The sequence below is a fragment of the Capricornis sumatraensis genome, chromosome 2 (genome assembly GCF_032405125.1).
Source record: "Capricornis sumatraensis isolate serow.1 chromosome 2, serow.2, whole genome shotgun sequence".
Classification (NCBI taxonomy): domain Eukaryota; kingdom Metazoa; phylum Chordata; class Mammalia; order Artiodactyla; family Bovidae; genus Capricornis; species Capricornis sumatraensis.
Genome location: NC_091070.1, coordinates 86263090 through 86289962, shown reverse-complemented (window position 1 = coordinate 86289962; position 26873 = coordinate 86263090). Strand labels below are relative to the sequence as shown.

Sequence of the window (26873 nt, the reverse complement as noted above, 5' to 3'; positions counted from 1 at the left end):
TAGATATTTACAAAAACCAGTGAATTACCTCAAAATGGGATTTCTTTTTGGCTTGTTCTACTAATAATGGTAATAACCTAATCTTTGTCTTTTTTGATTTAGCTTGTTGACTATTGTCCTGTTAGCTAATTAGGCCCGATTTATAGCCTATGTAAAAGTGAATCTCCTCTTAGGACTTCTTAGTAGTATATGTGAATAGATTTGCACCTCCTGGTTTTGAGCCATTCGAGCTGTTCACGTCATAGGGGATTGGCCTGCTAAACTCTATTTCTGAGCATTCCAAATACCAACATGTAAAGCTTCGTATTCTTGAGAATTTTTTATCCTTGCAACTGCCAGTTCATCTGAAAGATCAATGAGAACATGAAATGTTTTCTCTACCATGTTTTCACTTTTATTGCATATATAATAAAAATGCCATTTTAGTAAATAAATATGGTTCACCTCGTTGCAGAAGTGTCTTTTTCATTCTCTTCCCAGTAACACCCAGAGACAAAGCATAAGGTTTAGTCATACTGTGGATTTCCAGCTTCTCATCAGAATCTGGAAAATACAAGCCAGAGCTGCTGCAAGAAGTGATCATTTTCCTCCTTTAAACAGGATAAATACAAAGCCAGTTTCTTTATATATTGAATATATGTAATGTGTTTTGCAGGGAAAAATAATTTTTTCTCTGATGTTCAGCTTTAGGAAAACTTCACATTAAAAATTTTGTATTTGCCAAATAGACTTAAATGCGTTTGAAAAGGATAATATGCTCCATGCTATTATCTTATGAGGCATACTTAAAAATCATCTAGTGGTAAATTGTTAAATATGAATTTTTAGCTTATAACAGAAACAAAAATTGTTTCTCAGATATCTTGGGTAATCTTACAGTCTTTCAGCTCCAGGATTTCTTCATGGAGCTGAAAGACTAAGTCTCACCCTTGACTCAAAGAAATGTTATTGCATATGGTTAAAATAGTTCTCATACAATCATATCATTAGTAGGAGTAAAGTAGTGTTTCTTTGCATAACCTCCTGAAATTCTTATGCTACTTGTGTAAGATTAAACATTTAATAAGCATGCTAAGTTGCTAAGTTGCTTCAGTCATGTCTGACTCTGTGCGACCCCATAGACGGCAGCCCACCAGGCTCTGCCGTCCCTGGGATTCTCCAAGCAAGAACACTGGAGTGGGTTGCCATTTCCTTCTCCAGTGCATGAAAGTGAAAAGTGAAAGTGAAGTCACTGAGTCGTGTCCAACTCTCAGCGACCCCATGGACTGCAGCCTACCAGGCTCCCCCGTCCATGGGATTTTCCAGGCAAGAGTACTGGAGTGGGGTGCCATTGCCTTATACTTCCATATGAATATTGGTTCCTTTGAAATAGTTTCCTGGGAAAGTTATGCAGTTATTTTAATCATGTTATTGTTGCTGCAAGTGATTTGTGGTCCCTTCTTTTAAAACTGTTTTCAGAGCAGCTTAACCTATCTGGTAAAATTCATGGTGATTTAAATTCACTTATTTATGTATCTGACAAACACAGAATATGTACTCTCTGCTAGTTGTGCTAATTTCTAGGTTGATAAAAAATCAAAACAACATGACTCCTGTCTTTATTATGTTTATAATCTAGTGATTTTATTTTTTGGAAACCACCAAAAGCTCAATTTGGTAAAGGTGAAGGGTATTAGTGAATACCATTTTAGTGAAAAATATTATGACTAAGGAGATTTTTTTTTTAACCTCATAAAGTCATTTTCAAAATAGTATCAGAGAATTTCCAAAAAAACAAAAAATTATTTTGTTCTAAGATAACTTCTTTGGAATATGTTAATTGCTTGCCATAGTACCTAATTTGAAGGTTAACATACATTTAGATAGATGTTAACATTGCCATTTTACTTTATTAATTTTTATGTGTATTTTGAACATTATACTCACCAGTTTCTGTTTGGTTAATGTGAAAATTCTAAGATAAGGTCCTGGTTTACCTTTGAGAAAACTGTTAACACAGTGTGATACTTAGATATGATTGTCCTATCAATCTTTAGTTTTGTGTATGTATTTAGGTTTACATAAAGTACAGATACTTAGCTGGTCCTTCACGACTTTCTTTCAGTTTTTACATGTGTATGATTATACACTTGAGAATAAGATGAAAGTGTCTAGTTACGCTTCATCTGGAATTACGATTGTATCATAAATGAAACTGGACTAGAAAGCCAGTTTTACCCTAGACATCCAATTCATGTTGTAAGTAGAGGAAAAGAAAAGTCTCACAGTGGATGTCAGAGGAGGGGCCCAGTGTCCGAGGGGGCACTGTTCTGGTAGTTTCATTTGTTGTAATACAACATGTTTGTCTCCACAGGAGGATCTTTGGATGTATATAGAAAAATTCCAGAGCATGTCCTTGGAAGAATTGCAGTGGCGGTGAGTATATGGCTTCCACTCTATGACATATGGATGATTTGTTTGTATTACTCAGGCATTATTCTCCTTATAGCCTTAGGATTTTTTGTTTTTCTTTTTCTTCAATTCCTACTGACTGTCAGGATCTTCTTAACTCATCATTTTTGTCCTTTCTTCCTTTTGTAGACCACCCTATAATAATGACATAGAAACATGACAGTTTTCAGGCTTATGGATTTTTTGTTTGTTTGTTTGCCACACCGTTCGGCTTGCAGGATTTTAGTTTCTGGACCAGGGATTGAACCTGGGCCCCATCAGTAAAAGGGCCAACTCCTTACCACTCGACCGCTGGGGAATTTCCTGCATATTCTGACTTGTGCTAGTTCATGTGTTTGCAGGGATCTTACTACTCTTATTAATCAGTAAAATTTCCACATTCTTCAAAAAGAAAGCTGTTTTATTGACATTTTGTAGTTACAGGCATACAATTAGAAAATATGTTTAAAGCCTAAATTATTAAAGTAAAACCATCTGCAAGGAAATACTACTTTAGTCTTAAAGTTTTTTGTATACGTTTTATGTACTTGGCTTTTAACTTTTTCATCATCTGTATCTAGGAATTTATTCCTTTGCAATTAAAAGAAGTTTTCTATATTCACTAATAAACTGATGAAATATATCAACTAAATTAACATTATTATTTAAACTCCAGATTTCAAATTTGGAATAACATAGGCTAAACAGTGTCTAAGAGAAGTCATGGGTGGTGTAATAGTAAACAGTTGCTAACCTAAAGGCATTCTGATAACTTAAGCAGTTTAATGCAGAACAAAGTGATTATACCATGTACCATTTAATTAAATGGCTGATTTTCACATTCATTATACATCAAACTGACAACTCAAATCCTTTAATCCAACATGGACCTTTATTTAGTCTTAGTTCATTGTAATTCACAGCTTTCCTTTTTTCTTTCCAATTATTAGTGTGAACTGCCCAGGGTGCTGAGAACTTTCTTTTCTGATGCTATTGCTGCTAAGTAGCTTCTAATCTACATGTTTAGGTAGATGAGTATGAAATTCGAGTACTTAAATCACCATTTTAGATGAAAATAAAAATGTTTCATTTCCTCTTTTAATCTTGGGGGGAATGAATGCTTTGTGGCTTTTGGCAGTTCTTGGCTCTAAAGTTTAATAACACGTATAATAAAGGGCAAAAAAAAAAAGAGGGATACCAATTGGAAAAGAAAAAAGTATATGAGTTCTCTGTACTCAATTATCTATCAAACTTGGCTAAAATAGGAATCTGCCTTCTTCAGAAGAGAAGCTTGTTCTTCCTGGAGTTCATAAATCTTGCCTCCCTCTTGTGTAGGACAGCCACACAAGGCCATTGCTATTTTCAATTCTCCTGAAGTGGGAAGCCTGTGAAGTGAATGGAGTCAGGAGAAAAAAAAAATCCAACTCCAATACAGGGCTTGCCTACTGGGTAATCGAAAATATGACAATGGTTTTAGTGAAAAGCATTTGAAATAAATGAAATAAATGCAGTTAACCTTCACAGTAACTATAGATTATTGTACATATTTTAAACATGTGCAAGGTGAGGTACAGCAAAGTTAAATAGCTTGCCTAGAGTTCTGTAATTAATCAGTGATAATCAGAACCCAGGGCAATTTAACTCTGGGCCCCATACTCTTTCCCTCTGCTTTCCTAGAAAATGAGAAAAAATGAGGAGGAAATGAAAGGAAGAACAATATTTAAAAGCAAAAGAGAGAAGTACAAATGAAAGAATACGAGAGTAACAATATACACTGCTTCAGATTCTTTTCATGTCTTAGAACCTCATCTCGGCATCTCTCCCTCCCCACAGTAACTTTATTTTCTAAATTCTAATAGTCTGGCATGCTGTACAGGTCCACAGATCCAAGGTTCATTACAGAATAGACCCCTGTCAGCCTTTATAATATGTTGTTCACATTATCTCTTGATGGATGTATGGCAAGAGAGTATTTTCCCAGAAAAAGAAGTCCATATAAACTGGTTGATTTCAGCCTTCCAACTTGCTCAGTGATTTTTTTCCACTTTGTTTGAATCTGGCCTTCCTATAAAGAAGAATGCCTTTCTGCCTTTCCCTGCCATCTAACACATTTTATTTTTCCTCTTATTTTTGAAGCAGTGACACTGTGCACTGTGAGTGCTAATGTTGATTGAAGTTGTCCCTGAAACAATGTGCACTTGACATGTCAAGGAGTGAGTGATTGACAGCAGATATAAGCACTTTTAGTGTCAAGGCTTTGTCAAGTCATTGTTGTGAAACCTAGCTTGCTGAATACCAATAATACCCTCTAGATTTTCAATGAACAGATTGCTAGCTCCCTGTACACTTATTTTTCTTCTAAAGGAAAATGTAGTCTATTTTGGCAAAGTTGGAAGAATATTTTCTTTTTTGAATCTCCAACAAAACTTTTAATTTTAGCAAGTATCATAAAATCAGTATTTATTTTGCTTTTTTCTGCCCAGTAATCTGAATATGGTGGATTGACTTCGCCTTGTATGTTTTCTGATTATTCATTTTCTGTGGGGCTAATTTTTAGTGGGGAGCTATCTTTAATGGGAAAGCTTTATAACATTCAACTAAGCTTATGTTGAGAAATTTAACCTTGTTTCCAGAACTCAGAGGGTGATTACTAAATAAGATGACTTTGTCCTTTGCTCAAAGAAGATATTGTTTTTATTGTTGATGTTATTTTTTTACAAGCATTTAAGGAAATATTTTTGTCCTGTTTCTTCCTTCTGTTGTAGTTATTGCTATTTTAATATTTTCTTTTGTTATTATCTTACTGTTCAGAGTACATTTGTTTTATTGTAATGCCACTTAGTCTGAATTCTGAAAGAAATCATTTACTATAGATATGTATTCTGTTCTCTTAAAATAGACAAATATATCACAGAATTGATTATAATGCATTAGCAAATTTTTCAGGAGTACATTCCACTCAGAATAATTAAATATGTTAACTTCTGCTCAGCATTAATTGATATAGATTTTATCTTCTATATTTTTCGTATTTTAAAATTGAGTTTTTCCCTTTATATTTCTATTTTTAATATTGTTCTTAATCTTTTTTGATCAACTAAAATCCTTGCATATTTAGCCCCAACCCTCTTTCCATCATTCTCAAGATATGTAAATTGCCAATTACTTCTCATAATGGTAGTTTTTCTTATATTCCTGACTTACCTAAAAATGCTGCTGTGCTCAGATTTTCTCTAGTTTCCTCAAGTGGGGGCTGCTCTCTAGTGTGGCGCTCAGGCTTCTCATTGTGGTGGCTTTTCTTTTCGTGGAGCACAGGCTCTAGGGTGCACGGGCTTCAGTAGTTGGGACACATGGGCGCGCAGCTTGGCGCACAGGCTTAGTTGTCTTGCAGCACGTGGGATCTTCCAAGACCAGGCATTGAATCTGTGTCCCCTGCATTGATAGGTGAATTCTTAACCACTGGACCACCAGGGAGGCCCCTATATAGATTATTTTCCTGAAACATTTGAGAATAAGCTGTACGTATCATGACCTTTTAACTCCTAACTACTCTAGGTGTATTTTTCTGAAGAACAAGTGTATTGTCTTATATCACCTCTATATACTGAACAAAATCAGAAAATTAGCACTGATACATCATTATTACCTAATCAACAGTCCTGATTCAGGTTTTGCCAGTTGTCTAATAATAATACCCTTTGTAGACCAAAAGAAAAAGTTTTCTGGTCCAGCACCCAGTCTAGGATGTACATTATAATAGTTGCCATGTCTCTTCAGTCTCTGTTAATCTAGAACAGTGTCTCAGTGTTTCTCTGTCGTTTATGACCTGCCCCAACACTCGGATCATATATTTTTACCTTGGCCTGAATGCTTTTTCCACTTTTCCTCACATCAGTGGAATCTGTTGCTCAGAGCCTGGCACTTCAATAAAGCCCTCCTGACTGTTGTCAGGGGAAGCATCTTTTACTTCATCCATTGCCTTCATTAGTTAAGTTTTTAAAAATGTCTCTCCTTGGTGGGAGGGACACTCAAGAGGGAGGGGACATAGGTATACCTATGGCTGATTCATGTTGATGTTTGGCAGAAACCAACACAATACTGTAAAAGCAATTATCCTTCAATTAAAAGTAAATTTGGGGCTGGTGCACGGCGATGATCCAGAGAGATGATATGGGGTGGAAGGGAGGTTCAGGATTGGGAACTCATGTACACCTGTGGCGGATTCATGTCAATGTATGGCAAAACCAATACAGTATTGTAATGAAAAATAAAAATTAAAAAAAAAAAAGAAGAAGTCTGAGATTAGATTGCAGGCATGCTCAAGTGAGGGCCCCCTTCCAGAAAAAAAAAAAAAAAAGTAAATTTGAAAAGGAATGTCTCTCCTTGGTCATAAATGTCATGACTTATTTCTTTTCATATGCAGAAGTATAAAAAATAAGTGAGAATCTTTGTCCCTTTTTCCTGTCCCTGTCCTCCCCCCCCCCCCCCCCACCGCATACTACCACTGAGAACTTTGGTGTAACTGGACTTCCACGTCACTTTATGTGCACACATACTCATTTCTTTCATACCTTATCCTTAGAACATTGTGAGCTTATTAAATGAAGGAACCTGTGGCTTGTACATTCAGTATCCCCACAGTGCCCGGCATGGAAGGTGTTCAATAAATGCTTGTTGGTTAACAGATGTTTGAAGGAAGAAATTATGGTTGATATGATTATGTGTTTAAATGTGGAAATTTCCTCATAAAAACCATCATTGACCCGTTTTCTCTTTCTTAAATTTAGGTTGTTAAAGGCCTTACTTATTTGTGGAGTTTAAAGATTTTACATAGAGGTATGTACTGAGCTCATAAGCTCTGACTTATTTGGGGGTAGGGTGGGGAGCTCTCTGGAAACCTTGATTTTTAAAGTGAATTAGATGATCTCATATTTAGGCCAGGTGATACATTTGATAGTAAGATGGCTCCTTCATAAATGTTATTTTTAAAAAATTTTATTCCTTAACAGCTCTGATGTAGATTATATACTTGTATTATATTTTTGTGAATAATGTTTACAAAACACATAAAATGGTATTTCACGGTATTTGGAAATTACAGGATCTTATTTTTCTTAACTCTAGTTAATGAAAAACCTTCACTTTCTAGCAGTTGCATCCCTTCCTTTTGTTAACATTTCAAATACCCTCATGCGCTGTTTCTTAAGAGGCAGCTTCACAGACCTTGAAAGCGAAACATTAAGGAATTGGTGAATGCATCAGCAATCAGTCTCCTAAGCCTATTAACAGAATGCATGAAAAGAATTACCAGGTAACTGGTGAATGTGAATGTTGCAAAGGAACCTCCTTTTGTACTTGTTAATATTCCCAAAATGTCTGAATTCATTTGGAGCAAATTATTAAGTGAGAAACAGACTATAAAAAAGCAACTGCAAGTTGGCCTAATGTTAGTAACTACTGTTTAAGTTTACACATCTGTTCAGCCTAGCTCTGTGCACATTTGGAGGAGGCAACAGCATACACATTAGATGTGATTAAGGGAAGTTTTGTTTGTTTTTAAGGTATAAGCTGTGAGAGAGAAAACAACTGACGCCTTCAGCTGTAGCATCACATCTGTCACTAAGGGTTTTTTGTTGTGATTGTGGTTGTAGTTTTAATATCCTAGTGATTCCAAATTTTTGTTTTAAATTCTCCTTCCTCTTTTGAAGAGGGTATGTAGATACTGACATGCAAAACTTTCAGTTCAGTTCTTGAAGGTGTTTATGCTGATTAAATGGAATCATAAACCAAGTTTTTCTGTAAAGCCAGTCTACTCTATTTCTGAGTATATAGTTGGTACAAAAGTTATATGTAGAGAGAGTTAACTAAAATTCTTCCTGGGAATAAATAAACATGTGAATACATCTGGTGGGTGAGAAAAAGTGGAGCATTTTCTCCCCCGGGATTAAAAGAGAACAGTCTTTAATGTAATATGACTTATATTTCTCCCCTGTACTCCTACTGCCCCACACTTGCCAACCCATAAAGTGGTTATAACCATTTTAATAGGAGTTAGCATAGTGGTCAATTCTTGTCATTTTATTGATTTTTATGAACATCTGCTATCCTTTTGACAAAGGAACTCAAGGAAATCATCAGTGCTCAGCAGCAGAACCTTCGTTTAAAGGCCTTTGCCATGGAAATGCAAATGTTATTATTAAAGTGACCCTTAGGCTCATCCTGTACTCCGGGCATACAACATAATTCTGGCTTACAGGGAATTCTCACTAACAATAACTTTCTATGAGGACTCTTAGTAGCACTAAGAACTATAGTAAATAGGGAAATGCTATTCAATGATTCTGCAGTCATCTTTGTTTTTCTTCTTTAAAACCATTGGTTTTAGCTTCACTTTTTGTCTGGAGGAATAGTGGAATTTTTCATTTGAAATGGTGTCTTGATAGACATTTCTAATGGATTTATGTCTGGATCTAAAAATAAAGACTGAAATGTTGGTTAGAGTCGCGTACAACCATCCTATAGTCACTGTGGGCAAGTGTGGCTGACCAGAGCCTTTCAGAGGCAGGTAGGTCCTTCTCCCCAGCTCTGGATGCAGTTTGGGCTGAGAAGGGTTCTTTGATCAGTGACGTATGAAGGCGTTAGTGGTTTGACCAATTGGGGTCATAGAGGTTTCAAAAAGGAATCCTAAGCCTGTACTTCTCTTTTCAGTCTGCACTTGCCAGTCCAGTTCTCACAGAGAGTAACCACTGTGAGATGCCACTGGTTCTGGGTTAAGGTTATCGGGGAGAGGCTGAGTGGGGATTTTGGTAGTGGGCCAACTAACCCTCTCAAGGAATTTCCATTTTTAAAATTTATTTAACTGAAGTACAGTTGATTTACGATGTTGTGTTCAGGTATCCAGTGTGTTGTGTTCAATGTTCAGGTATACAATGTTGTGTAGGATACAGCAAGATGATTCATTCATACACAGATTTTACACAAATACACACAGATTTGTACAAAGATATACAGATTCTTTTCCCTTATAGGTTATTACAAAATATTGAGTATAATTCCCTGTGCTATAGAGTAGTTTCTTGTTGGTTATCTGTTTTATATATGGTAATGTGTATATATTCAGTGTTAAATTTAAGTACCAGTAAGTGAATGTGCGTCTGTGTCTCTCTCGATGCAAAGACTGATGAATTACAGTGCAGATAGACAGTTATTCCCCAGTAATTATGGGGACTCAGCTATAGAAACAGTGTGCTGTCATAGTTTACCTTTTTAAATATGTATGTTTAGCTTTTGAGTTTTCCTTGTTATTTGTGGAAATTTTACCTTCTGGATTTAAAAGTACATGTTTTTTATTGCAGAGTGGAAGAAGCCAAGTGTCCCCAGAGACTTTTGTAAAGCTTTGTAATGAGAAATTTACTCTAGATTGAGTAGTTGTTAACTTAATATTTTAGAGGTTTTGTCCATATTTAATAACTTGGATTTCATAAAAATAAGATTAAAGATGCCTTTATATTTACCAAAAAGCTATTTAATTTTCTCCTTGATTAAAAAATTGTAGCTTTCTAGATCAGTTCAATCAGGCAATTAAAGATCAGAGCTTTTAAGTTCAGCTAAGGCAATTAAATAGGTAATATCCTTTTTTTATACACTTATGCTGTACAGGCTTATTGCTGTACGTTCTTAAAAGCACATATCCTTGTTTTTGCTTTCTCGAAATGAATGGTGAGGAGAGTTCTAGCTGAATATGTTTCATGCTGTCAAATCAAAGACAGTGGTCCTTCTCTGGCGGGGGCTGTAGGGGAGCCTGGTACAAGCGCTGTGAGAAGACAGAGTGAAATGAAGACAGGGAAAGACAATGAAGACAGGGAAAGACAAACACTAATGAGTGGGCTAAGCCTCCTTTCCTTTGTTTTGTCTGAGTACCTGTCCCTGAAAGCCAGGATCCTTATACTCAGCAACACAAGTTTCAGAAGATTAAGAAATGGATATGTATTCAGTAAGAGGACAAGCTGTCTCTCACATTTCAGTGGCTTCCCTGAAGTATAGTGGTCCTGGATTTGTGACTGTTAAAAAAAATTATGCATATAGAAGTATATAATATATTGTGGAATTTATATTATAAAAGATAGCTAATGGCTTCCAGATAAGCTGTTGAAAATTGAGCCTTTCCTATAGAGCAAAACCCCATGAGGACTTTAGAGCAGGACGAAGCTTGAGGAACAGCAGTGACAGACCACCCCTCCGTCCTGTGAGCCTTGTTAGTCTGGTGCAGGTCAGTTTATTTGTGTATTGTGTAAAGTGGAAATTTTTTTAGGAATTGAAGTGTATAAGATCCCACCAACTCATAGGGGATCATCATATATTATATTCAATCAGGTTTTACTGATGTTTATTTTGTTCTTTTCACAATCTAGTTGATGTGATATATATGAAAGTTTTTATAAACTACCAGATATTAATAGTGTAGGTATGTTTTAATTATATAATAACTATTATTAGAATTAACCACTTTATCCTGTTAATAAGCTTATCTCATTTCCAAATCAATCCAGGGAGAGAGTTTATTCTACTTGGTATTACTAGGTCAAAAATTATGAAAATCTTTTCTTCAAGAAAAGCATGTGATATCACATGAAGACATAATTATTAAAACTGTTTGAAACTTCCACCAAGATTAACTACTGTGGAAAAAATTGTCTTTATTAAAAAGCATTCGTGTGAGCCCTGTAAGCATAGCATGTACTGACTGAGTAAAAACAAAGAAAATGAACAGTGAGAAAGTCTGTTAGGCCACATCCAACATTACAGCAAATATTGCAGCTTAACTTCAAAACATACATCGCCACTAATGAGGTGAGAGCCCTGCATATTAATAAACTTACAGCTCCAGTCACAGCCATCATTACCCACATCAAACATAAATACAAGATTAACACCTGTGCCATTTCTTTGGAAGATGTGAGAATGCCCTGGCAGTAACTGCTCTCTCTTTCCCTGAGGATAAAAAATAGAAATGGAACAGTAATGAGAACAAAACTTGGATTAAGAAAATAAAATTGGCAGTTAGGCTGGGGCAGTCTTACACAGATGGAGAAGTTTATAGAAAGAAAAAAGCCTAGATAGTTGGTGTCCCAGGATATTTTTTGTATATACAATCCTGGTTAGCTTCATTAATTTTCTCTAATAGGAGAGCTTTTTCAGATTATATATATATAGTTGTATTACTCTGAAGGTGAGTGCTGCCCAAATAGATTTATGTTTGGAGAAACTAAGTCTCATGGTGTCAATATACATGTTAGAAATTTTATTTTCTACCCTTATTATTTTTTTATAAATCTGGCCTCAATACTTATCTTCCAGTTGGTGGTGTCATAGACACCAAAGCCAATTTTTTAAAAATTATTTTTAATTGAAGGATAATTGCTCTACAGAATTTTGCTGTTTTCTGTCAAACCTCAACATGAATCAGCCATGGATATACATATGTCCTTTCCCTCTTGAGCCTCGCTCCCATCTCCCTCCCCATCCCACACCCCTCTAGGTTGATACAAAGCCCGTTTGAGTTTCCTGAGCCATAGGGCAAATTCCCATTGGCTATCTATTTTACATATGATAATATATGTTTCCATGTTCCTCTCTCCATACATCTCACCCTCTCCTTCCCTTTCCCCATGTCCATAAGTCTGTACTCTATGCCTGTTTCTCCAAAGCCAATGTTTTTAGTTTGTTCATTGAGCAACTTTTTATCTCAGCTGTGTTCTAGGCACTTGTCTGTGTAGTTGGAATATATTGATTTACATAAAAGAAAAGATTCTGACACTCGTGGAACTTATATTCTAGGTTGGGAAGCCATCTATAAATAATGAACATAAAAAAAGTAAATACAGAGTATGTTAGACAGTAGTTATTAATACAAAGAAAAAGTAGATCAAACTTAGGGGAAGCAAAAGATGGGTTGCAGTGTTCATCAGGTAGGCCTCACAGAGATGAGATTGAAGCAAAGGCTTAAAGGAAGAGAGTTACTAGCCAGGAAGGTATATGGGAGAACAGAGCTGAAGATACCAGTGGGATGTGCATAATGTGTTCATGGAACAGCAGGGAGGTCAGTGTGTCACACTGAGGACATGAGAGAGGATGCTATCAGCTGTTAGGCAGTGTCACAGTAACCAGGTGAGCTATGGAGGCTCAGTTGTGAAGATGTGGAGAAGTGGTCAGGTTCTGAATATATATAAATGTAGAGTTAGAATTTCCTGGTGGGTTACTTAGGAATTTTAAGAGGAAGAGAGGAGCTAAAGTTGCTTCAACTTTCAATAGCTCAATGTGATAAAAATGTTTCCTGCCACATTTTTTTCCTGCTAAAAGAGAGACTTTCTTTAAAATTAAGGAAAAAACTGGTAATGCCAAGTGCTGACAAAGAATACAGAGCAACTGGACTCTCATACATTGCTGGTAGGAATATGAAATGGTCCTGCCACTTTGGAAAGCAGTTTGATAAGGACCTCCAAAGTGATTTGGCCGTCCCATGCCATATGGCTTTATGTATAATAGCTCCAAACTGGAAATGACTTAAGTGTCTTTTAGCTGCTGAATAAATAGACTGTAGTACATCCCTACATGGAATACTACTCAACAATAATAGGGAAGAAACTGCTGACTCATGCAGTGACACAGATGCATCCTGACTTGCTTATGCTAAGTGAAAGAAGCCAGACTCAAAGGGCTCCCTATTGTGTCATTCCACTTCCATGACGTTCTGGAAAAGGCAAAACTATAAGGATGCAAAACACATTGGTGGTTGCCCAAGGGCAGAGGAAGAGTTGACTATAGAGCTGTGAGGAGTTTGGGGAGATGTTGCAAATGTTCTATATCTTGATTTTGGTGATGGTTATATGACTGTGCACGTTTGTTAGAACACTTAAACTTACACATCTAGAGAGGATGAATTTTCCTGTGAATTATATTGGACCAACCCAATACCTCAGTAAATCAAACTTTCTTTAAAAAAGGAAGAGAAAAAAGGCACTCTCTTAGTTCTTAGCAGTGCAGTGGAATTTCTGCTTTAGAAAGAGATTTCCCTGCCTAAAGAGACAGACCATTTTTTCAAGGGGTCTGGTTGATTCTGTCTTTATTACCATATCTTGTGATGCCTGAAAAATCCTACCTAGGTTTGGTCTAGCAACTCACTAGCTTGGGAAAAAAAAAAAATAGAAACCCTCACGGTTTGCAATGTCAGAAAGAGAGGGAGTGGCTAAAGAAAGGGAGCAGAGGGGAAAAGAGAAGAAAGTTGCTATTGTCCTTGGTCAACAATTTAGAACATCTGGAAATTTGACAGATTTTTCTTTCCTTAGTTAACCCATTTTTTTCCCCTCAGATATTATTTAAGAACTGCAAGTGTGCACCACTGAATTGGCCTGACTTGGGCAGTTTTAAAAGTTCAATTTCTAAGAGGGAATAGGTTTTATGTAAATTCCCAATCCAGTCCTGCTGACCGATTGCCTCATTGTGTGACCCTGGAACAGCAGGTGACTCCTGCTCTCTAGGCCTCAGTTTTCTCATATATATGAGGAAAGAATGGCCGGATGATCATTCAGGTTCCGACAAGCACCAGGATTCTGGATTCTTTGCTTTGTAACAGAAGGAAATATGATATCTTAACAAGGTACAAAGCAAGTCCTTCGCTTTGTAGGAAAAACAAATGAAAATCCCTGATAGTAGATTTTCTATGAAAATTTTAATAATAGTAATAATAACTAATGAATATTAATTAAGTGCTTACTCTATACCAGGCCCTGTTCTAAGTACTTAATGTGTACAAACTATTTTGTGTTCCTTCAAAATGGGAAACTCTAGAAAATAAATATTTTAGAACTAAAGAGGCTTAAATGCAAATAAATAATTGAGAAAGCAGTGTGGCTTATCTAAGAATATGGTTGCTTTCTAAATCAAACTGATGGAATCAAATCAAAAGATAAACTCTTTATGGGGAAACAGTTTTTAAACTGTAAAGTATATGGAAAATAAAATATTTTCATGAACAAAAAGTTACAGAAAGGACATACAGAGTCACAACTTAGGTGGAACACAAAGGAATTCTTTTTTTAAAATCTTTTTATTTTGAAATAATTGTAGATCCACAAAAAGTTGCCGCCAGAATGTACAAGAAGGTCCCTCTCAAGGGCACCCTTTTAAAGGAAGGAATGTGTAAGAGAATTGGAGGCTAATGACATAGAAGAGTGTAGACAGGTGAATGTTATGTATATTTGCTAATACCTTTTAAGTAAGATCAGTGTAAATTTTAAAACTCAGAGTGTTATAAGAATATTTATGTTATATTCCAAGTTATGTTTTATTATATCTTATTAAGTGAAAGAAAAGGAATGAACTGGTAGAAGTAAAATCTCTGAATTCCTTAGGAAATGAACTTTGATGTCAAGGTGGTAGTGTTAAAAGAATACCTTAGTGTGTTTAAAAGTTGGGAGTTGTGATGGGAAAAAGTTAGAAATGATCATTCGCTGGATTCTTTAGGGAAAGGATTGTTGGAAAACATTACTATCAATAGGAAACTCACCTGGTTAACTTTCAGTATTGTATGAAGAAATGTAACATACACAGATTTTCATAACCTCTTTTGCAGAGTTTTACACAGTTGGTGCTTACCCATAGGTGAGTTTTATTTTTGCTATCTAGAGGACCAAACACAGGTTTTAAAAAGACTAGTTTGAACAACCCAAGACATTTTAAAAGAAACCATCCCCAGTTGGTTTTATGTTGTAGTTCGTGATGATGAGAGGACTGGCACGCACGGGCTCCTTCCCTGGTCTTTGTGACTGCTTAATCAAACGTGTCTGGAAGGAGGCGTTTATGTTAAGCAAGTGCTCATGGTGGGAGCACAGTTATACCTAGGCTCCTATTCAAATCCTTTAAATAGTATCCTTTAAATGTATACATTAATCATATGCCAGTGATGTAGTAGATTGTAACTTATGAGCACTTATGTTTTTGGAGGGAAAAAAAAAGCTTTAGCCCATTAACTGAGGCAAACAAACTAATCCAATGACTCTGGGTTGTTGGTTTTATGTTGGATATACATAACCTGGCAAATATCTGTTACTTGCCACACAAATGAGCATCTCTAAAAATTAAGCCTCCTTCCCCAGTTTGCTCATTCATTCTCTTTCCCTTGAGTAATCACTAGAAATTTCTGTATTTCTGGTAATGACTTTCAAAACAGGAAACCCCATATAGCATTACTTAAAAGTTTTTTTAAAGATTGTATGTCTAGGGTATATAAAAAACTATCAAAACTCAACAGCACTCCCGCAAACAATCCCAATATAAAATAAAATATTTGAAGAAACATTCCACTGAAGAGGATATACAAATGGCAAATAAGTACAGGAGAGGATTTCAGCATCATTAGCTGTTAAGACAATGCAAGTTAAAGCCACAGCAAGGTACCACTACACACCTGCCAGAATGGCTAAAATTTTAAAAACAGCGATAACATCAAATGCTGGCAAGGATGCAGAGAAATTAGATCACTAATACATTGCTGATAGGAATGTATAACGAAGCAGCCCTGCTGGAAAACAATTTGACATTTCTTTAAAATCTACCATATGACCCAGAATTTGCACTCCTGGGCATTTATCCCAGAGAAATGAAGACTTATGTTCACACAAGAAGCTGTACACAAATATTTATTGTAGCTTTGTTCATAACAGCCAAAAACTGGAAACAGCCCTGACATCATTTATGAATGCATGGTTAAACAAGCTGTGCTCCATTCACACCATGTACTACTACTCAGCAGTAAAAAGGAATGAGCTTTGGATATACATAACTTGGATGAATCTCCAGAGAATGATGATGAGTAAAAAAAAAACCTAGTCACAAAAGATTACATACTGCGTGACTCCACTTTTATAAAATTCTTGAAATGACAAAATTACAGAAATGGAGAGTAGGTTAGTGGTTTCTAGAGGCTAATGAGAGGATGCAGGGGTAGGAAGAAGGTGGTGTGGCTGTAAACGATGTGGTGATGGGCACATAATGTGTCCTGACGGTATCAGTGTCAGTATCTCATTTGTGATACTGTACTGTAGGTTTTCAGGATGTCACCATTGGGAGGAAATGGGTAGAGGGTATACAGAATGTCTGTATTCTTTTATTTATAACTGCATATGAGTCTACAATTACCTCAAAAAGCATAATAATAAGAAAGAATATGTGGTTGTTCTATGATTGTCTATGTTGGGGTGGTATACTTAATCAGAGAGGACTGATATTGTGGACTTAGTTTTTCTGTCCCCCATGCATCTGTGATGGGATTTATCATAGACAGAGCCATCCCTTTTAGGACATTTCTAAGAAGGTGAGGACCCAGGGAGATTGTCATGCCAGCCACTTTCTCCTCTTTCTGAAAATGAGTATCAGTGAAAACCTTAGGGAAGAGAAGTCATGTTCAATACAGGGAGGGATTACAGATAGTCTGAGAGGGTATTTAGTCCCCTGTAAATACCTACCCTAAGAAGGAAATGGCAACCCACTCCAGTGTTCTTGCCTGGAGACTCCCAGGGACGGGGGGAGCCTGGTGAGCTCCTGTCTGTGGGGTCGCACAGAGTCGGACACAGCTGAAGCGACTTAACAGCACGATGCTTCTGCCTGGCTAGGGATTGTGATTTAAAGTAGATTATGTTGTCGTTGTGTGTTTGACTCACAGTTCTTTATGGCACCCGAATATATGCCCCTCACCTTAATGGTGAGCCGCTGTCCAACAAGCCAACATGAGGCCCTCTGTGGGCTGTTGCGTGTTTGAATGACTAAGCCCTGATCACAGCTTTGTCTTTTAATCTAACTATGAGTTTAGGGTTTCTTCAGAGGAAGAGGGAGAACAGCTGTATGCTAGGTAGTTCCTATTGGTAGAGGGTTGGAGGCCACAGTTCGTTTGTAACACTGATTGTGTGCCAATGTATGTTTGTTAGGTGAATAAATTGAATCACAGTTTTCTGGGATTAATTTTTTTCTCCTGTAATTTTTTGTAGTGTAGCTTAATTGGAAGTCATCCTGTGTTCCCCTCTCTGTTACTAAAATAAGATAGAGTATTCTGCAAAGAATGTTTAGCAGTTAAACCTCCATGGCTCTCCCTTTCTCCAAAGGCGTGATTTAAGGTGATCAGCACCGTGGAAATTAAATCCATTCTTTCGCTGTTGGTGAATTAAATTTCTTCTCCATTGGATACAGTAATTATTACTGCTACTGATATTATTTTTTGAGTGCCTTATTTGTACTGTTGTATTAGATCTTTTGTGTGTATCATTTTATTTAAGCTTCTTTATAACCTTGCAAGGAAGGTGTCATTGTCTTCCCATTATCAGATGAAGAAACTGAAGCTTAAAAAGGATAAATAACTGAGTCAGGAGAAAAGTGATAATTGGTTGGTAGCTCTAGGTTTAGGGTCAGATCAAGATTTAACTTCTGCTTCAGCTTCTTAATACAACTCAACTATGTGACCTTGGATCAGTTTTAACCTCTTTGAGATCATAACACTCTGTCTGACACTTAATAGCTACGTTATAGTTCAAATTACTGCTTATCAAGACAAGCAGCAAGAGGTTAAGCGAGCGAATAGTTAGAACCTTCCTCAATCTTCTCTCCTGTATCTACTTTATGTGATAAGTGAAAAAATCTAAAGTAAGCATATGATAAAGATCAACACAGCTATTCAAGGCCAAAACTGGGATAGTAACCTGGCCCACAAATTCAGATGATATTTATCTCATAAACATAATGCTCTTTGCTAGGGTTTAAGAGTTAGGATTGTAAACTCTAGTTGTATGGCTTTGAGCAAGTAATTTCACTAACTTAAGTCTCAATTTACTCACCTATAAAATGGGGTTAAAAATAGACCTATCTCAAGGGTTATGATGAGAATTAAATAAGCTGCAGAATACATATGATGATAAATGCATTTAGCCCAGTGCTTGGCATATAGCAAATGCCAGAGAAGTATCAGAGAAGGCAATGGCACCCCACTCCAGTACTCTTGCCTGGAAAATCCCATGAACGGAGGAGCCTGGTAGGCTGCGGTCCATGGGGTCACAAAGAGTCGGACACGACTGAGCGACTTTGCTTTCACTTTTCGCTTTCATGCATTGGAGAAGGAAATGGCAACCCACTCCAGTGTTCTTGCCTGGAGAATCCCAGGGACGGGGGAGCCTGGTGGGCTGCCATCTATGGGGTCGCACAGAGTCGGACAGGACTGAAGCGACTTAGCAGCAGCAGCAGCAGCAGCAGCAGCAGCGGCAGCAGCAGCAGAGTAGAGTCTGCCCTAATTTTTGTTATGCTTTAGAATAATTTACCACAGTTGGCCTTCTGGACATGCTACTCCAAGTCAAGTCTATAATCAAAATGTATCTTATAATTTATTTATGTGGTATTCTGTTGCTTCCTTTCCTTCTTCACAGAAAAGATTTTGTAATCATAGGAATCTTATGTCTTGAAGTATCTTAAGATTCGTGGGAAGTAGGTAGTTAAGAGCTGGGGGCAGAATATAGTTCCCTTCTGACTCCCGGGAACCTGTTCCTCCATACCTGGTATTTCCCATGCATCAACCAGAGAATGTTGCTGGGTAGGATCTAAGATCCACTGTGTTTTACTTACTACTAAAAGGAAGGCAGAGTTGAGAGGCCTAAGCCTTTTTGCTCTGGTATTCGTCTTATAAATGCCACATTCTCCTGCCTTCATCATATATAAAGAGAGAAAACCAATGTTTGTTGCTTCCATTCAGACTGAAATCATGAGACTCTAGATAATAGCTTCCATTTAGGATGGCTAATTATGCTGCTTAATTTTATTTAAGGCTTTTCCAAGAATATTTGGATGGCCTACCCTTTACTGTGTGATGGAATGATTAGAATACCTTTTATATTGCATTGTGGTTTTCTCTTAAGTGTGTTCCTGTTGTGCACAGATGCATTTGTAACGCAGAGTGTCATCATAGTCTATATTTAATTGTACCTGCTGTTCTCATTCATTAGAATGGAGTCCCCAAGAAATAACTAGATAGATATATTAGTTGTCTTTTCATAAGACAATTAAACATAATAACATAATGAAAGAAGGTTGCTGAAGCACACTGGCATAGTGTTACGAGAGCTTACTAGGAGTGAAGACCTGTAATGTGTCCTCCAGCTCCTGGTAAACTGAGTGGTTTCGTGGCATTCAAGCAAAATATTGTAATTGCTTTATAGAGGGAAAAAATTGAAGAGAAGTTTATTTCTGCTTCCATTATCATCCCACAAGAGAACCACATGCTGTATTTTAAAACTGAGCTCATGTTTCCTTAAGGATTGCATGGTGCTTGTTTCTAAAAGCATTCAGTGAGACTTCCACATGAAAGCACAGAGCAAACTAAACATTTTAACTATAAGACACAGTGGAGACCAGAAGGGAGCAGAAGTCAGATGCATCACCAGAACCTGATATGAATAGATCACAGCAAAAAGAGAATCCTCAGTTTGCATGAATTTCCTTTTCTGAAAAGAGAAAGCATAGAGTCACGTATGCAAAGTGATTTTCTTTGAAACTAAACTTAAAATTGATGTATAGAGCCCTATATAAAGTGCATTGGGTTACTCCAGTCGTAGCTCTGAGAAAGGGATTTTATCTGTTTTGAACAGCCCCCTCAGTACCCAGTCATTTCCTATGGAGGGTTGTCTCCCGCTCTGACCCCTGGTTGTGCTGGGGGTGGGGGCTGGGCAGTGGGCGGAGGAGCCTTTTGTGAAGAGCGGCAGAAAGCACATGCTCCTGTGGGCCTTTATTATCGAGCTTCAGCTTGATGCTGTTTATGTGGGTTGTTTAATGGCTAATTGATGCAGCATGGATAGGATATCGTTTCCTGCATGAGGCAGTTATGGGTGGCAACATGGGTTTGTCTCAACATGATACCAATTTCCACAGTCAATTTGGTCAATTCAGTGAAGGGGAAAGAAAAAAGAGTCAGTCCAGCCTGAAAATCAGTCAAAGGAGTACTAGAGGTTATTGAAACAGCTATGGTTGGTTGATCAAAATTTTCATGTTTGGACCATTTGTTTTCACATTTTGTATACATAGCCTTAGTCATTTTGGGAAATAATCTTAACTACACAAAAGCAACATTTAAAATTTAATATCTTTTAAAAAAATGCTTATAATCACAATCAGGTCTTCTAGAATGTGTTAGTTTTGAGAAGGAATAACCATTTTACCATTGATATGTAGTATATGATTAGCATAAATAACTCATGTTTTATAATTTGTTATAAATAGAGTGAGAAGGTGACCACAGGGATCACAAAGCACCTGGGAAACTATGGAGAAGTTAAATAATTGTGTTTGGGGGCTGATTTTTAAAACCACTTTGTTGTTATGTAACTTACATATCATAGAACTTACCCATTTTAAGTGTGAAGGGTTTTTAATAAATAGAGAATTGTGTTACCATCACTGTAATCCGTTTGAGAACATCTCCCATCATCCCAAAGAAGAAGCCACATGCCCATTTGCGTTCAGTTCCTGTTCCTAGCCCCAACCTCCAGAAACCACTAACCTGTTTTCTGAACTTGTAGATTTGCCTTTTTTAGACATTTTACATAAATAGATTTATATAACATGAAGTCTTTTCTATCTCACTTCTTTGATTTAGCATAATCGTTTTGTGGTTTACACATTTAGTAGCATGGATATGTCAGCAGTTCATTCCTTTTTAAAAAATGTCTTTTTAAAATTGAGGTATAATTGACATACATTATATTAGTTTCAGGTGTACAACATAATGATTTAATATTTGTATATATTATGAAGTGATCACCAAAATAAGCCTAGTTAACATCTGTTACCATACATAGAGAATTTTTTTCTTGTGATGAGAACTTTTATGGTTTATTCTCTTAGCAAATTTAAAATGTGTAATACATATTATTATATGTAATCGCTGTGTATTAAATTACATCCCTGTGACATACGTCAGAGAAGGTAATGGCACCCCACTCCAGTACTCTTGGCTGGAGACTCCCATGGACGGAGGAGCCTGGTGGGCTACAGTCCATGGGGTCGCTAAGAGTCGGACACGACTGAGTGACTTCACTTTCACTTTTCACTTTCATGCATTGGAGAAGGAAATGGCAACCCACCCCAGTGTTCTTGCCTGGAGAATCCCAGGGATGGCGGAGCCTGGTGGGCTGCCGTCTATGGGGTTGCACAGAGTCGGACACAACTGAAGCGACTTAGCAGCAGCAGCAGCAACAGTGACATACTTATTTTAAAAACAGATGTTTGTGCTTTAGACTCCCTTCACTCATTTTGCCCTCCTTGCAAATCCCCCCTCCCCTCAGCAAATACCAGTCTGTTCTCTGTATCTATGAGTTTGTTTTGCTGTGGTTGTTGTTGTTAGATTCTGCTTATAAGTGAGATCACATGGTATTTGTCTTTTTCTGATTATTCCAGTTAGCATAGTGCCCTTGAGGTCCATTCATGTGGCCTCAAATGACAAGATACCATGTTTTTATGGCCAAAAAGTATCTCATTATATATACATCATTGTATTTGGTACATATATACACCACACTGTATGTACCACATTTTCTTTATTGATGAACATTCAGGTTGTTTCCCTGTTCAGTTATTATAAGTAATGGTGTGGTGAACATGGGGGTGTAGAGACCTTTTGGGGTGAGTGCCTTATTTCCTTTGAATGAATACCCAGAGGTAGAATTGGTGGATGTTATGGTGGCTCTGTTTGTAATACTTTGAGGAATCTCCATACTGTTTCCCATAGTAAAAGTGAAAGTGTTAGTTACTCAGTTTTGTCCTGCGCTTTGCGACTCCATGGACTGTAGCCCACCAGGCTCCTCTGTCCATGGGATTTCCCAGAAAGAATACTGGAGCAGGTAGCCATTCCTTTCTCCAGAGGATCTTCCTGACCCAGGGATCCAACCCACATCTTCTGCTCTTCAGGCAGATTCTCTACCATCTGAGCCACCAGCGAAGCCCATTTTCCATGTACCAATTTACATTTCCATCAGCTGTGACTAGGGTTCCCTTTTCTCCACATCCTTGCCAGCAATTGTTATTTCTTGTCTTTTTGATAATAGCCATCTGAACAGATGTGAGGTGTTATCTTATTGTGGTTTAGATTTGCTTTTCTCTGATGGTTAGAGATGTGGAGCACCTTTTTGTGTACCTGTTGGCCATCTGTATGTCTTGTTTAGAAAAATGTCTGTTCAGACCCTCTGTTTTTCAATCATGTTGACTTTTTTTTTTCTGTTAGGTTGTCTGAACCTTTTATGTATTTTAGATGTTAACCCTTAATCAAACGGGGCTTCCCCAATGGCTCAGAGGGTAAAGAATACACCTGCAGTGCAAGAGACGGGAGACAGGAGTTCGATCCCTGGATCAGAAAGATCGCCTGGAGGAAGAATTGTCAACCCATTCCAGTGTTCTTGTCTGAAAAATCCCATGGATAGAGGAGTCTGGCGAACTCCACGGTCCGAAGGATCACAAACAGTTGGACACAACTGAGCACACGTGCATATAGACAGACTTTAATCAGATACATGATTTGCAAATATTTTCTCTTATTCATTTGGTTGCTTTTCCAGTTTGTTGATGGTTTCCCTTGCTCTGCAAAGCTTTTTGGTTTGATGTAGTCCCACTTGTGTGGGTTTTTTTTTTTTTTTTTGGCTTTTGTTGCCTTTGCTTTTTTATTTTTACTCAATTTTTTGGCTGCTATGGGTCTTTGTTGCAGCACATGGCTTTTCCTCTAGTTGCAGTGAGCAAGGACTACTCTCTGTTTGCGGTGCACAGGCTTCTCCTTGTGGTGGCTTCTCTTGTTCTGGAGCAAAGGTTCTAGGGCGTGCGGGCTTCAGCAGTTGTGTACACAGGCTTAGCTGCACCACAGCATGTGGAATCTTCCCAGACCAAGAGTTGAACCCATGTCGCCTGCATTCCAAGACGTTTTGTTTACTATGGGCCTACCAGGGAAGTCCCTGTTGCCTTTGCTTTTGATGTCAAATCCAAAATAAATCTTTGTGAAGACTGATGTCAAGGAACTAACCCCTTCTGCTTTCTTGAAGGGCTTTTATGCCTTCAGGTCCTATATGCAAGTCTTTAATCCATTTTGAGTGAAATTTTGTGTATGTTGTAAGATAATGGTCCAGTTTCATTTTTTAAAGTGTGGCTGTGCATTTTTTTCAAACACTGTTTATTTAAGAGACTGTCTTTTATTTCTCCTTTGAATAGTCAGATATTTTTGTGTGGTTTTGGCATCAGGGTAATGCTGGTATCAAAATGAGTTTGGAAGTGTTCTCTCTTATGCTGTTTTTCTGAAGAGTTTGAGAAGAATTGGTATTCATTTTTCTTTGACGGTTTGGTATAGAATTCAGTAGTGAAGCCATCTGGTTCTGGTCTTTTGTTTGTAGGAAGTTTAAACAGTACTGATTCAATCTCCTTACTAGTATTTGGTCTCTTTCAATTTTCTATTTCTTCATGATTCAATCTTGGAAGTTTGTATGTTTCTAGAAATTTATCCATTTACTAGTAGAGTGATATTTGGATTATATCCAGTTTGGGATTATTACAAATAATGATACTGTTTGTACACAAGTCTTTATTTGGTTCTGTGTTTTTATTTCTCTTGAGTAACTACCTGGGGTGGTATGTATCTTTCTTTAAATATTTGTAATCACAATGAATCAGATCACCTAATGCATATCAGTTTTGAAAAGAAATAACCATTTTCCATTGATACATACTGTATGATCAGTGTCAATAATTAACTGATATTTCATACTTTATTAAAGTTAAAATAGGAATGCAACCACAAAGATTATATGGTAAGTTTACATTTAATTTTAAAAGACACTTTGAGGCTGATTTTTACTTAGTTACAGGCTCTTCTAGAAAGCCACCTGTGGCATGACACTGATATCCTATTTGTAAGTTCTGCCGTTTTCCCAGCTTCCTGATAGTTCTAATAATCCTCTACATGCGTGTATGCTCAGTCACTTTAGTCCTGTCTGACTCTTTGCGACCCTATGTAGTGTAGCCCGCGAGGCTCCTCTGTCCTTGGGGTTCTCCAGGCAAGAATACTGGAATGGGTTGCCATGCCCTCCTCCAGGGAATCTTCCCGACTCAGGGATCAAACCTGAGTCTCTAGACTGCTGGATTGGCAAGTGGATTCTTTTCCACTAGTGGCACCTGGGAAGCCCCTAATAATCCTCTAAGCACTTCAAATGAGCCTGTCTTGGAGGTAATCAAGAAGACTGACATGGCTGAAATTTATAGAGCAGAGTCCTGGAGAGGAAGGAACCGTGCAGAGAAAGAGCTCAGGAAGTTACATGGAAGTCTCCTTCAGTTTTTGGCCAAGTATCAGCCTCTGCTTTTGTAGGGTGAAATCTTACAAAGCTGGTAGAATTCATATAATGAATTTGCATCTGATTTAATATATCAGATGATTCACATCTTGACTTTCTAGGGTAAGAGTCATTGTCATTACTGATTCTACAGAGCAGTAGCTTCCAGTATATATAGTGTATGTTTCTCCCATTTATTGTGTTTATTCGATGATTCATTGAGCACCAGTTCTTTGATAGGCACTGCTAAGCACACAGTGTCAGTTAATTTTTATAACAACTTTTGTCAATATAGGAAGATCAGATACACCTTTAATCTTATATATCATATACTCACACATACGTATTCACTCTGTCATACACATGCACCCTCAAATCCTTTTTTGAAATAAATAAGCTATAATAACTAAGAATTTATTTAGTTAGCCTAAATCTGAATTCATATGATGGAATTTGAAGCAAATGGAATCTTTTTATGTTGGAATTTGCTTCAAACTCTATCACATAAATTCAGGTTTAGGCTAACTAAATCCTCTGATTTAAGTTTCACTTTATCTGAGTAAAATAATCCACCTTATATCTGAGTCATCAACAAACCTAGTATATAGTCAATGAATTTATCTCTTCCATGTTTTCACTTAAAACATGCAAATTCTGTAATTCTCAAGAATACGTCCAGGAATACTAAAATAATTTTTGTTGTTGTTTTGGCTTGTTTTCAACTTCATTCCAAGCCATAAACAAGAGCACAACAGATTAGGCCAGCAACATTACTTTTAAGAAGACAGGTGTAACTATGCTTATTTTAATGCAATTTCATGTTATGGAAAACAAACAACTGAGAGCATACAGCTTTTCATTCAGCTCGCTTAAAAGCATCATAGCCTTTCTTCTGTAAGCAAAGCACAAAAAAGATGAGTCTTTAAAGTGACTGATTATAAATGGCAATCATCAGGGCAGATGTAAGTCATTTTGGTTTAATCAGGCCATTAATTATTAGGGTTTATCAATTAGTTTTATTGAAGGCAAAGGAGCTTAAATGAATAGTAGAGCATTGATTTTAACTGAGACATTTTCTAAAAGAAAATACAAATGAGATGTGTAGAATCTGAAATTATATGCAGGTCCTTTTCATACCACTAAAAAATAACAAGCTGCATCTAATGTAAACCATAAACCTTTAGTGAAAAACCAAATTAACTCTAATTCCTTTGCATTATACATAAAATAACACGTTCTAGTGTTTCCTAATTTAAGGTTTGCTTTGTGTTGGCCACGAAGTCAACATTATGTCGGATAAAGTGAAATGAAGGTTCAACATAAGGTTATGCATTTGTGATATCAGGTATTTCCTATCCTCTTTCACTTTAGAAGAATCGTAGTTGTTTTGTACAGATAAGGCTGTATAGGAGTCAGTGTAGATTCCTGTTGACCAGATCCTCTCAGAAAAAGCAGAGGTGACACAGAAAGTGTGTATATTTGCCCACGTGGGCACATGTGTATGACAGAGTGAGTATGCGTGTGTGTGTGTATGATATATAAGATTAAAGGTGATATCTGATCTTCCTATATTGACAAAATTTTTTATAAAAATTAACTGAGACTGTGTGCTTAGCAGCGCCTGTCAAAGAAATGGTGCTCAATGAATCAACAAATAAACACAATAAATGGGAGAAACATACACTATATATACTGGAAGCTACTGCTCTCTAGAATCAGTAATGACAATGACTCTAACCCTAGAAAGTCAAGATGTGAATCATCCGATACATTAGATCAGATGCAAATTTCATTCTATGAGTTCTACCTGAAGGCAGGCTGCTTCCAGAAAGACTAGTGCTGTTCACAGAAGAACTGACAATGATCCCATCACATGTGTCTCCTGTCACGATATTTTCCTGCTCCTTCAGTGGGATTTCGCAGTAAGGTGGGCTTTTTAATGAGGATGTGACAGATACTGAAGCTGCAGCAGTCATCAGCCTGTGTATATTATCAGTAGTTATGATGCAGTTCTGTTTAACAATTTGAGGTGAAAAGTGAAAGTCACTCAGTCAT

General features: G+C 37.1%; 1 protein-coding gene across 2 annotated transcripts in view; it reads left to right on the top strand.

Annotated features, from left to right (window-relative positions):
• Positions 1 to 26873, top strand: part of MAP2K5 (mitogen-activated protein kinase kinase 5) — a 261252-nt gene that overhangs the window by 102605 nt on the left and 131774 nt on the right. For both annotated transcript variants that reach the window (XM_068963925.1, XM_068963924.1), the window contains exons 12-13: positions 2354 to 2415; positions 7218 to 7266. In XM_068963925.1, the coding sequence (XP_068820026.1) occupies positions 2354 to 2415; positions 7218 to 7266 (111 nt within the window). The remainder of the gene's footprint in view (positions 1 to 2353; positions 2416 to 7217; positions 7267 to 26873) is intronic.